Below are 13,633 nucleotides of genomic sequence, written 5' to 3'. Positions count from 1 at the left end.
TTAAAAATCACTTTATATTTACCGAAAAGTTGACTGCAATCCATTCAAATTAAATATTGTAATTTTATAAAAATATTATTTGTACCCTAAAAATATTCACTAAAATTAGTCCTTAATATATTTGTATATAAATATATATATAATTTAATTTATTTTTAATATGTACATATATTATAACATATATTTTATATTAATAACTGATTTTAATAGTTAATTTTAGTATACAAGAATCCCACAAATATATTGCGTGAGCCGTGAAGCAGCATCTTTTAATTTTAACTTTGAAGTCCTCGATGGCCCTGGCCACATACTCAAAATACTTTCCTTCTTCAGCGGTTCCAATAAACAACATGAATTCACAGAACCCATATTTAAGGATCGATTCAGATGGCAATGCCAACCACTTCATTTTCCACACTTTTGTCCCTCTCAACTTCAAAGTATGAATCAACACCCCGATTGATCATCGCCTGCAACAACGTTCGTTAATAGTTTTTCGGTGATTCCTCATTCTTTTTTACTGTTATTATTATTTTTTTTCTTGAATCAATTAGATTAATTTTTATGTTTGTGTTCTTTTTATTTCTCCTTTAATATTTTGTGGGTTTCGAATCAATTATGGGTTGATTGCTTGTTTCTTTTCCAGCACAGAATGATCATCTCCATTTTAATTTGTCTTTATTTATTTATTTGCTTTTAAATCTAATGTTTTGTTTCGATATTACCGTTGTTAAGTAAAGCTTTTCAGAACGATTGTTGCAATATTAATATTGGGTATGAGATATTTGGTTAATTTGATCAAGGAAATGTGAATTCCCACTCAATTGAATTGTTTCCCCTGATGCAGTTAGTGATGATATATTGTGGGTCTTATGATACCTTAAGGCAAGTGCATTATAATTGAATTGAATTGTTTCCCGGATGGAAAATTAAGAAACAGGATACAAAAGTTAATTTTGATTTGTTTATTTTGTTTTTTAGGACTTTGATACATTTGAAATGTGGTGGTGCTGATGGGATCACAAAACTGAGCAAAATGACAGAAGTTGTAGCAGAACTCGATTTGAATCAACAGCCTTTGCATGACATAGAAGAGCGAATTAGACGCCTAGAAGGCATAATTTTCGGAGTTAGGCAGCGGCAGAGGTGGTGCCGTAGTGATAGTCCTGTCCGAATGACTACATTCACCGGAGAAGTGTTGGTTGATGGGGTTCAAGATGAAGGCAGACCACAGCTGGAAGAGGTAGAGGCCGGAGATGATGTCAAAGAAAATGGTAATGTGGAAAGCAGCAGTTGTAGGGGCAAAAGGAAGGCATCTGCATATTTGGTTGCTAAGGCGCTGGGGATGGAAACTAACACTGATAAGGCAAAGGGACGCGCAGGAAACTACTTCGATTGTAACATATGCTTGAAAATGGCAAGAGATCCTGTTTTGACTTGCTGTGGTCACTTGTTCTGCTGGCCCTGCTTCTTTCGCTTGTCGTATGCTTATGCAAATGCTAGGGAATGCCCTGTATGTGAAGGAGAGGTCATGATCACATGCATTACTCCAATTTATGGATCTGTAGGAGTCAATGACAGTGATCAGCTAGAATCAGAAGAGAATGGTTGTGAAATTCCTGCTCGACCTTGTGCGCGCAGAGTTAAGGTTAGCAAGGTGAAGTGTTTCAGAAACCGTGGTTTTCCATTAAATAATCCCCGTACTTCAGCTCAAAGTTCAAGTACAGTAATCCAAGGAATCGCCTTACTTTCACCGCCAATCACTCCGCCGCAAAGACCTTTAGAGGGACTTGATTCCTACCTTGGAAGTGACTCTGAAGGAAGCACCTTGCAGCTGAATCATAATGCTGCTTCGAACCATTCAGAGTCACATAATCAAAATGTTATTGCTGCAGCCGCCACATCTTCTGTTACTCCTTTGACTATGAATGATGATGCTATTGCTATTACAGATTCCAGTACACAAATCACCAATAGTAGTGGACAGATTATTTCTTCCGACCATTCATCGTCTAGTCGAATTGATGTAGTTTTAAGATGATGAGTTTCAAACGAGCCCAGAAACAAAACATTTACAGGAAGGTCCTCTATTTAAGTATACTACAATATGTTAATAGCCAATTTCAGAACCATTTTGTGAAATTTATATGATGTGCAAAGCCGTTTTTATTTGACAGATATGTACATCTATATAAAAACAGCAGCAGGATTTCTGCTTGTGGTCATTGGTTATAATTTGTAATACGCAAAGAAGAATATGCATGAGTGTTTTATAGATCCACTGAATCATTACTTCCTTTGTGAGTAGACTTGATCGTATATGGTGCGAGCGTATATTCTTGTCTAAGTTGGGTGTTTACATACATAGTGAGAGATACGGTGGCGACTAGCCCATACTGTGGCAGATGTGCTGTGAGCTGGCCCGGTGTCCGACTTCTTTCCTGTACACGTAACATTTTTCTATGTATTTTTCTTTATTTAATGATAACCGAAAAAACATAAGACTTCTTAATTTTTTTTTTTAACTTAATAGCAAGGTTCTCAAAATCGAAAGTTTTCTAGTTGTTTTAATTATGAGTATATACCCATTTTGGTCCTCAAAGAATTTTAAACTGGACACTTTAGTTTCCAACTAAAATTAATTACTCAATTAGTCCCTAACAATTAACTCCGTCAGTCACTTAGGTCCTTTACTCCGTTAATTCTAACGGAGGACAAAATAATCCCTGACAATTCTAACAGGGGACAAAATGGTCCCTGATCTCCTCTGTTCGGAAACGACACTGTTCTCTCTCAATTTCCATCATATCTCGCATAACACTAACGGTCTAAGACTGTAACTTTAAACTACACAATGCACACTCTATAAATTTAATGTTCACGAGAAAAAAAATCCTCCACGGGTTGAATTGCTAATGTGATTTGTAATTTTAGAAAGATTAAATACTAGAGATAGATTATGTAAGTTTAAGATTGTACCAGAAGCGGAATCCTTTTGTGTCTTATGTAAGGATAGATTGGAGACGGTACATCACTTGGTTTTCTCATGTGATCGTATATGAAAGTTGTGCGGATCAATCTTGGTGGATTGGAGTGTGATTTGGGTTTGGCCAGGAACCACCAAAGAATGCTTTGTGGTGTGGATGGATAGAAAGATAAGGAAAGATATGAAGAAAGTGTGGATGGTGTTATTTTTTTCTGTAATATGGTGCACATGAAGATGTAAAAATAACATTGTCTTTAATAATATAGTATTGGTATTAGAGAAGTTAAAGGAGGAAGTTGTAGAATGCACAAATCGATGGTGTCAAGATCGACAATATAGGAGTAATTGATGTACTTATGAGTGCAAATATCAAGTCTAAGGCGAATAAGAAGACATATGAAGTTGATCTTTGATGCATGATTTACTGATCTATGAAAAAGGACAATAATTTTGCAGAGTAAAAGTTGGAAGGAGAATGATCATGATTTGATATTGTATAAGTGCAAATATCTAGTTTTTATGTTTTCTTTGTAGTTATTGCTCTATTTTTGTTACTGTTTTCTGGAACTACGTCCACTTTTTTTGGAATTGGGTGGAGATGTAATTATCTAAAAAAAATAAAAAAAAGATCCTCAACTTGTTTTCAACTAATTCATACTCAGGAAACTAATGCCTATGTCTCTCAACTAGTTATCGTCTTCGATGGATCCATGAATCCAGACAGCAAGTCATTTGTTAAGATTTCGAAAAGGAAGGAATGAAGCACTCGGTGTCTATTTCAAATGAGAATTTGCATATGATGTCGAAGGAGAATCTTCTCATGATGTCCTAATGTCCAATAATCTATATTTGTCCAACAATCTATATTACTTGCCGGAGAGTGAAGAAAGGCGTGCCCTTGGAGTAGTTGTGGAACTTGGTCTTGAGGATGTCGTGGACATTGTCGGGGTTGGAAGTGATGTTATCAAAGACGTGGAAGTGGATGCTTTTGGTGGGTGAAGTGCAGAGGAGGTGGATGTACTAGTCACAAAGATTTAGGAAGTGTGTGGTCCATGATATGTTGAGGTAGGTGTGACACGTACGTGTGACAATTACACCATGGCTTAATCTTGGAGCTAAAGGAGGAAGGAAAAGATGGAACCGAAGACTATGAAGGTGAAGAAGGAGAGTATAAATGTTAGGGTTATGCGAGATATGATAAAAATTAGAGAAGAACAGTGTCGTTTTCGAATAAAGGGGTCGAAAATTATTTTGTTCCTTGTTAGAGTTGTTAGGGATCATTTTGTCCCATGTTAGAGTTTTCAGGGACCATTTTGTCTTCCGTTAGAGTTGACGGAGCCAAGGACCTAAGTGACTAACGGAATTAATTGTTAGGGACCAATCGAGTAATTAATTTTAGTTGAGGACTAAAATGTCTGGTTTAAAATTCTTTGAGGACCAAAATGGGTATATACTCTTTAATTATTGATTCATAAGTTTAAAGGTTTAATCGATTTAACTGTGATTTAATTAAAATAATTGAATTATAATAAATTAATATATAAACTTATAAATAATCACATAAAAATATAAATATATCCAAGTATAAATCTTAAAATTATACAGAATAAAACGTATAATATAAACTAAAATCTTATAATTAGAAAATAACAAAATAACAGTTTATATATGTATAAAATTTATGACATTATAAATTTTTTTAGTAAAGATATTATATATTAATGTTATAGAATGATACAGAATAAACACAAAAAAAAAATAAAATAAAATAATTATCAATTCAATTATATTTTAGTTTCTAATTGTTTTTCTCTTTTATTTGAACAAAATATATTTTATATCCGTTATAGTTTTTTCTTTTTTATTCTAATTTTATATATATTATATCAACATATTAAGAATAGATATAGTTCCAAGGCTTATCTAAAATCAATGTGATTTGGGTATAAACATGAGATCCAAACTCCTTTTGAGTGAGATGCTCCTTTGTTTCCTCCGACAAAATAACACCATCCGAACTCTTTGGAGATGATTGGGAGTGGTACCTGTAAGGGACTCCGATACTTAATATTAGTAGGGGTTGGAACCTTTGATGGTGGGTAATTACTCTATCTTATTAGGGCGTTTATTAAGATCTCCTATCTTAATAAGTAGGAGAGTAATTGTAGAAGGTGGTAATTTATATAAACAAGTCGAGTTGGATCATCGCCGCTGTGACTGACCTTTGGGAGGTCGGGCAAGGAATAGTGTGGATCTATATTCCTTTATTGTAGATAGTTGACTGGACTTTTGGATCATTTTGGGTTTGGCTCTTGCAATGGGTTAGGGTACGAACAGTGTTCCTGCTTGACTCTCTGTTTTTTGAAAAACTATTTGCTTTCTTTCTATGGAACTAGGCCGATTGAGCTAGTGTTTTCTCCAAATACTACCTTTTCATATTGGGAACTTTAGCTTGATAATCACCATTTACTTGCAAGGTTATTACTTTGGAGTCACTAAACACTATGACCTTCAAGGCGCCGACCTCATTGGCCATTCGAAGACCTGCAAGTATGGATTCATACTCAGCTTGGTTGTTGGAGGCCAGAAAATCAAACTTTAGTGAGAGTTCTATCCGAGTTCCTTCTTCATTCTCAAGGATAATCCATGCCCCACTACCATCTTTATTTGATGAGCCATCTACATATAAGCTCCAAGTTCTGGAGCTCCTTTATTGTTCTCCTGTATACTCTGTGAAAAAGTTGACCAAGTATTGTGATTTGATGGCCGTCCGAGCTTCAATGCTTCATACTTGAGGTTAACTTGGACAATTTTACAGCCCATTGAAACATCCGCCTTGCGATATCTTTTTTTTTTTGTAGAATATGATTCATCAATTGGTTAGTTCAAATTTTGATGGTGTGAGTTTGGAAATAAGATCGCAATCTTCTGGAGGCTAAAATGAGGGCATAAGAAAATTTTTAATTGTTGGACAAGGCTATCAGCTAGGAATTGGGACAAGGCTACCAGCTTACCATTTAACTATTAGACTTTTTTCAAGCAGGTTGGACTAAGCATATCTAAGATGGTCCTTGATAAACCTTTATGATATATATTGTGCTCAATTCAAGAGATTTATTCAATCCTTCACTCACTTATTCATGTAAATTGCATGGTTTTACTTTCTCTTCCTTATTATGTGATATATGTGAAATACATGTTTCCTATGCTTTAAAAATTAATTATTTTAATCACCCTTTATTATCATTCGATGCCGTGATTTGTGTGTTGAGTAGTTTCAGATCTCCTAAGGCAGGAATGACTTAAAGGATGGAAAGAAAACATACAAAAATGGAAGGAAAGCACAAAATGGAGTTTTTGAAGAAACTGGCAGCAACGCGAACGCATGGACGACGCGGCCGCATGCCTAGCGCGAAAAGACAGCGACGCGAACGCATGACTGACGCGGACGCACGCCATGAGCAGAACACAGATGACGCAGACGCATGACCGAGGCGAACGCGTGACAAGGAAAACTCCAGGTGACGCGACCGCGTGACCCACGCGGACGCGTGACAGACGCCACGCACCAGAAATTACAGAAAACGCTCCCAGCAATTTCTGAAGCCCTTTTTGGCCCAGATCTAAGTCCAGAAGGCATAGATTAGAGGTTATGAAGTGGGGGAATGCATCCATTCAGAGAGAGAGCTCCAATTATTCACTTTTTATAGTTTAGATGTAGTTTTCAGAGGGAGAGGTTTTCTCCTCTCTCTTAGGTTTTAGGATTAGGATTTCTTATTATTTCAATTTAGTATTCCAAATCATTATCAGGTTCAATATTCATTTACTTTATATTTCCCTTTGCTTTCAGATATTTTAATGCTTTCTTTTAATTACTTTTGTTGCCAATTTGGGTTATGAACCATTCATGTTTAGATTTGATTTTCTATTTAATATGATTTGAGGTATTTCAGAATTATGATTGCTTTCCTTTATTTACATTAATAATTTACATTTTTTCCTTTTGGCTTTGGTTAAGTAATTGGTAACACTTGAATTGTCAAACTCAGCAGTGGTTGAAATTGGCAGATTCCTAATTAATCTAGATCGCTCTAAAGCTAGTCTTCCCATAGGGATTGACTAGGACTTGAAGATCAATCTAATTAGTCCACTTGACTTAACTAAGTGGGATTAAAATCCAATTCTCATCACACCTGATAAGAATAACTAGGATAGGAATTCCAAATTCTCATACCTCGCTAAGAGTTTATTTTACAGTTATTTATTTATTTTATTTGTCATTTAAATTACTTGTTCCTCACTTTCAAAACCCCAATTTACAAAACTCATAACCAATAATAAGAACATACCTCCTTGCAGTTCCTTGAGAAGACGACCCGAGGTTTAAATACTTCGGTTATCAATTTATTTAGGGGTTTGTTACTTGTGACAACTAAAACGTTTGTACGAAAGGATTTTCTGTTGGTTTAGAAACTATACTTACAACGCGATTACTTTTATTCTTTACCGATAGATGATGCCAGGGCATTTTGGCCATTTTCACTGACCTTTTCTTTACTATTTTTAGGGTAGTTTCATGCATTCCTTAGAAAATAAGCTAGTTTTGGGTAGATATTCACTTACATCTTGATTCAAGCATACATTGTGCACTTTACATGATTTCATGAGGATTTTGCATGAATTTAATGACAAATTGGATGTTGTACTTCCCAAGACTTGGACTAGAACTTTGATGCACTCTATTGCTTGATTTCAGGACAAAGGAAGCAAGGAAGAACCATGTTAGCAGCCACGTTAATCTAATTAACGTAACTCCTAACGTGGAATGGGAGTAACTTGCAAAGTTAATGAGAAAAGTAATCGCCAATAACACTCTCGAAGCCATCATTGCCCACGTTAAGAGTCACGTTAACTAAGTTAACATGAACTCTAACGTGGAGGAAAGGAAATGAAGCCAACGTTAGTGACACTTACCTTTGTCACTAACGTTGGACCAAGCTCATAAGTGGCCACGTTAAGAGCCACGTTAACTTAGTTAACGTGGGCTCTAACGTTAAGAAGCAAGAGAGAAGCCAACGTTAGTGACATTCACCTTTGTCACTAACGTTGGCCAAGCCTCCATAAGCCACGTTAACTCCCACGTTAACTTAGTTAACGTGAAGCAAGAATGTGATCGCCAACGTTAGTGACACCTAACATTATCACTAACGTTGGAATGAACCCACACAAGCCACTAAGAGCCACGTTAACTCCCACGTTAACTTAGTTAACGTGGAAGCTAACGTGGATATGAGCCAACGTTAGTGACACTCAACTTTGTCACTAACGTTGGAGATGGCTAGCATGGCCACATTAGAAGCCACGTTAACCTAGTTAACGTGGACTCTAACGTGAGAAATAGGGGCATATTGGAACGTTAGTGACAAAGGTAAGTGTCACTAACGTTCTCGAAGGTTGGCAAGCCTACGTTAAAAGAGCCATGTTAACTAAGTTAACGTGGACTCTAACGTAGGAAAGGGGGAGACTTCTCAATGTTATTGGGAAAGGTAAGTCCCAACAATGTGTGCGAAGGACAAAGAGGCAACGTTAGTAGCAATGTTTGTGCCACTAACGTTGGAGTTAACGTGGCTCTTACTTTGGTGAGGAACGTTAGTGAAAAAGGTGATTGTCACTAACGTTCTCGAACCCACATTTCCACTTAAACGTTAACACCACTAATGTCCTGAGCTAAAGTCTCTGCTCACTTCACACTTTCTCTCTGCAAGTAAAACTAAGCCCAATGAAGAAGATAACTGCTTCAAACTCAAGATCCAAAGGCCCATACCCAAGACTTGAAGAGCCAACTAGAAGATCATAAGAGTAGTATATATAGGAGTAGCTTTGAATTAAAAAGGGGGAGTTGGAAATGATAGGGAGCCTCTTGGCATAGAACTACTCTCTGTATTTTACTTTCTCTGCACTTCTAGTTTCATCATGTATTCTCCATCTTTGTTTTCATTTTCCAGAGCCATGAACAACTAAACCCCTTTCATTGGGTTAGGGAGCTCTGTTGTAATTTGATGGATCAATACTAGTTTTCATTATTATTCTTCTATCTTTTCTCTTGATTTTACTTGAAAGCTTTCGATCTTCATCCAATTGGGTAGTTATCTTGGAAAAGAATCTATTCAAACTTGGATCTCTTCTGAACCTTGAAAGAGGAATGAAGAGATCATGCTAGAAATGCTTTCTCATGCTGGACCAAATTGGGTTTGGATGGATATGTGACTATAATCCTCTCAACACTTGATTTGGGAAATGCATGTGGTATAATCAGTGACCATACTTCATCTCTTCTCATGAGCAATTGACCAAGGAATTGGCTATTGATCAAGATTTGAGAGATTGAATTACAAGGAATTGTAATTCGATCACTTAAGATTGCCAAGGAGATCAATGAGTGCATTGATTGAGGAAGAGATGAAAATGAAATTGATCCGGAGAATGCAACATCTCCTGAGCCCAATGAACTCCCCATTTCTGATCTTACCCATTCTCTTTAATTTCTGTCATTTACTTTTATGAGCAATTACCCCATTCCCATTTAAGATTCTGCAATTTACTTTTCGTCATCTACATTCAGCTCTTTATTTCTAGCATTTACTTTTCTGTTATTTACTTTCCCGCCATTTAATCTTCTGTAATTCTCAACTCAAATTCTGATTCGCTCAACTAGAACATTCTTCTAATTAAAGTTGCTTGATCAATCAATCCCTGTGGGATTCGTCCTCACTCTATTGTGAGTTTTTACTTGACGACAAATTTGGTACACTTGCCGAAGGAAATTTGTTATGAGACAAGTTTTCCGTGCATCAAGTTTATGGCGCCGTTGCCGGGGATTGATTGTGCATCAACAATGATTAAATTGGAGGATAACTAGATTGAGCATTTTTGTTTTGTTTGATTTAATTTTCTGTTTGAGTAATTTACTTTCAGTTTTAGTTAATTTCTTCCCTTCCCCCTACTTTTTCGTTTCTTTTTGTTATTTACAATTCATATCACTAACCCACTAACTGTTTGATAAATTGCATCACTCACACTAACAGTAATTCTAACAGAAATACTTTCTACATCTATTTTCCTTGCTTGTGCTTTGTTGGTTGTATGACAGGGAGAAGAAGCGGGGCTTCAACTTCCTTTGATTCTGAACCTGAGAGAACCTTCTTTAGATTAAGGAAGGAAGCAAGAGGAAAAAGAGTAGTTGGAGCTGAGGAAGAGGAGGAATACTTTGAACCAAACATGGAAGAAAACATGGAAGACCATCGTGAGGAAGAGGCTCACAACCATGGCGGAGGAGGTCGAGCAAATCATGCTGGGGAGGATAGAAGAGTTTTAGGCTATTACATCAATCCAAACCTAGGAAAATGTGGAAGTAGTATTCAAAAGCCAACCATCCATGCCAACAATTTTGAACTAAAACCACAGCTCATCACCCTTGTTCAGAACAACTGTTCATTCAGAGGAGGTGTCCAAGAAGACCCCAATCAACATCTAACCACCTTCCTGAGAATATGTGACACAGTGAAGTCTAATGGTGTTCATCCTGACGCCTATAGACTGCTCTTATTTCCATTCTCACTCAAGGATAAGGCAGCCAAGTGGCTGGAGTCTTTTCCAAAGGAGAGCTTGACAACTTGGGAAGATGTGGTGAACAAATTCTTAGCAAGATTTTACCCCCCCTCAACAAATCAATAGGCTGAGAGCTGAGGTCCAAACTTTCAGGCAACAAGATGGTGAGACTCTGTATGAAGCATGGGAGAGGTTTAAAGACCTAACAAGGAGGTGCCCACCAGATATGTTCAATGAATGGGTGCAGCTGCACATTTTCTATGAAGGGCTCTCTTATGAGTCAAAGAAGGCCGTAGACCATTCATCCGGAGGATCTTTGAACAAGAAGAAGACCATTGAGGAAGCCATAGATGTCATTGAAACTGTAGCAGAGAATGACTACTTCTATGCTTCCGAAAGAGGGAACACTAGAGGAATGATGGAGCTAAACAATGTAGATGCTCTGCTGGCTCAGAACAAGCTCATTGCCAAGCAGCTGGCTGACCTAACCAAGAAGATGGAGAGGAACCAAGTAGCAGCAATCACCACTTCATCAACAACCCAAGAAGGAGTGAATGAAGAAGCAGAGGGAAGTCAGGAGAAAGTCAACTACATTGGGAATTCACCTAGGCAAAACCATGATCTATACTCCAAGACCTACAACCCTGGCTGGAGGAATCACCCAAACTTTGGGTGGGAAAATCAACAAGACCAAGGCCTTGATCAAAGACGCCCAAATCCCAACAATGCAGCCCATCAACATTTTACATCTAGACCATATCAACACCCCCATAACAACACCTCTCCACATTCATATCAAAACCAAAATAACTTACCTCATCCTTCTACCTCTAATCCCAATCTACCATCATTTGATGACAGACTCTCAAGGATTGAGAATCTACTTGAAAGCATAGGCAAAGAGATTCAAGACAATAAGGCATTCAAGGAGGAAGTGCGAGCAAATTTTAAGAACCAAGGAGATACAATCAAGAGGTTGGAATCTCAAGTGGGGTATCTCTCTGAGCAGATTCCCAAACCCACAGATGGATTTCCAAGTGACACAGAGAAGAATCCGAGAGGTGAAACAAAGAAAGTAAGATGGGAAGATTGCAAGATGGTCACTATAAGTGATAAGGAGACTGAGGACAAGCCAAACGAGTCGGCAGAACAACCTGGAGACACCTCAGCAGAGAAGGAGGAAAAAGATTACCAATAACCAGAAATCTCACAACAGGAGCTGCTGAGACTATATGCACCGTTTCCCCAACTGCTCAATGGTGCTGTGGAGAAGAGAATATACTCAAGGTTTCTAGATTTGTTTGCATCTCTGCATGTCAACATACCTTTCATCAAGACTATTCAATAAATGCCTGCATACATCAAGTATATGAAGGAGCTGCTTCCCAGGAAAAGCTCACTCAAGGGAGGCCAAACTATAGTGATGAACAAGGAGTGCAGTGCCCTCATTCAACCACAGTTGCCTACAAAAAGAAAAGATCCAGGGAGTTTTCATGTTCCCTGTGCCATAGGAGAAACAATGTTTGATAAAGCACTTTGCGATTTGGGAGCAAGCATCAACTTAATGCCCTTATCCCTGGTGAAGAGGCTGAAGATCAATGAGATAATGCCCACAGATGTAGTCATCAGGCTGGCAAACAAAACTCAAAAACAAGCAATAGGAGTGGTGGAAAATGTGTTGGTAAAGGTTGGGAAATACTTTCTTCCCACAGACTTTGTCATCCTGGACATGGAAGAGAGTCATACTCACCCAATCATATTGGGAAGACCATTCTTAGCTACAGCCAGAGCACTCATAGATGTGGAGCGAGGGGAGCTAATATTGAGGATCCATGATGAACGACTCAGCTTTAATGTATTCAAATTCTCACAAGAAGCAGACCAAGAGAACAAAGAACCAAGAAAAGATCATAATGAGATGCTGACAGAGGAAGCAAGTACTGAAGCACAACCAACCCATCTGGAAAAGCCCTTGGTTGATGAACAAGGAAATAAGCAGTTGTCACAACTCAAGGAAAAACTGGGGGAACCTAAACCACCAGAGACATGTGAAGACAACAACAAAATTCCCTTAGAAGAAGAGGTCACAAAGAGTAAGGCAACATCAAAGGGAACAAAGAAGAAGGTACCAAGGAGGTGGAGGAACAAGAAGATTCTTACGGAAGACTTCTCTCCAGGGGATAAAGTGATCTCAGCTTACTTCCCAGATATCCCCCCTAATCTCCCCACTGTACCATCTCAGTTACCTAAGGTCTTCACTATCAACAGAGTTCTCTCCTTGGAACATGTAGAGATCATTGATACAACCAATGGATATAAGTCTACAGCAAGAGGGGAGGACTTTAAGCATTACCAACCACCCTGATGAGGGAGAAACGTCAAGCTAGTGACGCTAAAGAAGTGCTTCATGGGAGGCAACCCATGTTTTATATGCTTTTAGAAAATAGTGAATAAGTCAATATTCATGAATTCCAACCCAGACTTGACAAACACTTGGTGAAATCCTTAATAGGCAGTATATAGTGAAGAACAAGTTTGGTGTTCAAAGCATGCCAAGAAAGCATGAATGCAACTGAGAGCATGCTAGTCTTGGAGCTTTGAACAGAACTTTTCATCACAGTGCTCCAAACTAAGTTTGGTGTTACCCTAGGGTGCCACCAATGTGCATATAAGGATACACAGTTAGTTAGTCAGTTGGTGTTCATGAATAAACAATCTAATTCTTTTTCTTCATTATTCTAGCCAAAAAGTTTAAAAACTTTTTATGATATTGATTTTTCTTATTTTATTTTTATAGGGAAAAGGAAAGGAGCATTGAAGGGGATTGATTGGACAATTAAATGAAGAAGGTTCGAACACCACAAAAAGAGGGACTACACACTTGTCTCAAGAAGGAATGCATTGGAAAATGTTGCCATGCAACATTGAAGAAAGGAGACTCTTGAAGACCGAACCAATAACCCTCATAAAGTGATGATCCTTGTCCTTTCTCCATGCACAACCCCAACCGTCCATCAAGCAACCATTCCATCAATCCAC

General features: G+C 37.8%; 1 protein-coding gene and 1 non-coding gene across 3 annotated transcripts; one reads left to right on the top strand and one right to left on the bottom strand.

Annotated features, from left to right (window-relative positions):
• Nucleotides 1-254: 254 nt before the first annotated feature.
• LOC107614023 (uncharacterized) lies at nt 255-2,275 on the top strand. Of its 2 annotated transcripts, XM_016316231.3 has the most exons (3): nt 255-499; nt 848-885; nt 982-2,275. In XM_016316231.3, the coding sequence occupies exons 2-3, from the start codon at nt 854-856 to the stop codon at nt 2,039-2,041; spliced, it is 1,092 nt and encodes a 363-aa protein (XP_016171717.1). In that variant the 5' UTR covers nt 255-499; nt 848-853; the 3' UTR covers nt 2,042-2,275. The 2 variants fall into 2 exon arrangements, with proteins under 2 accessions (XP_016171717.1, XP_016171718.1); XM_016316232.3 differs by lacking the exon at nt 848-885 and having other exon boundaries at nt 265-499.
• An 8,443-nt stretch (nt 2,276-10,718) lies between these two features.
• Nucleotides 10,719-10,825, bottom strand: LOC148549269 (small nucleolar RNA R71). Its single transcript, XR_015897568.1, has one exon. It is a non-coding gene; the product is annotated as a small nucleolar RNA R71 (small nucleolar RNA).
• Between the last annotated feature and the right edge of the window lie 2,808 nt (nt 10,826-13,633).

Source organism: Arachis ipaensis, chromosome B8, assembly GCF_059453495.1.
Source record: "Arachis ipaensis isolate K30076 ecotype BB chromosome B8, ASM5945349v1, whole genome shotgun sequence".
Taxonomy (NCBI): domain Eukaryota; kingdom Viridiplantae; phylum Streptophyta; class Magnoliopsida; order Fabales; family Fabaceae; genus Arachis; species Arachis ipaensis.
This window is presented reverse-complemented; position numbering and strand designations above follow the sequence as displayed.

What these genes read in the sequence shown, in the direction of transcription:
- LOC107614023 (XM_016316231.3), top strand. Translation starts at nt 854, where the DNA reads ATGATATATTGTGGGTCTTATGATACCTTAAG. An exon ending in GGGTCTTATGATACCTTAAG is followed by an intron (nt 886 to 981) that starts GCAAGTGCATTA and finishes TTTGTTTTTTAG; the next exon opens with GACTTTGATACATTTGAAAT.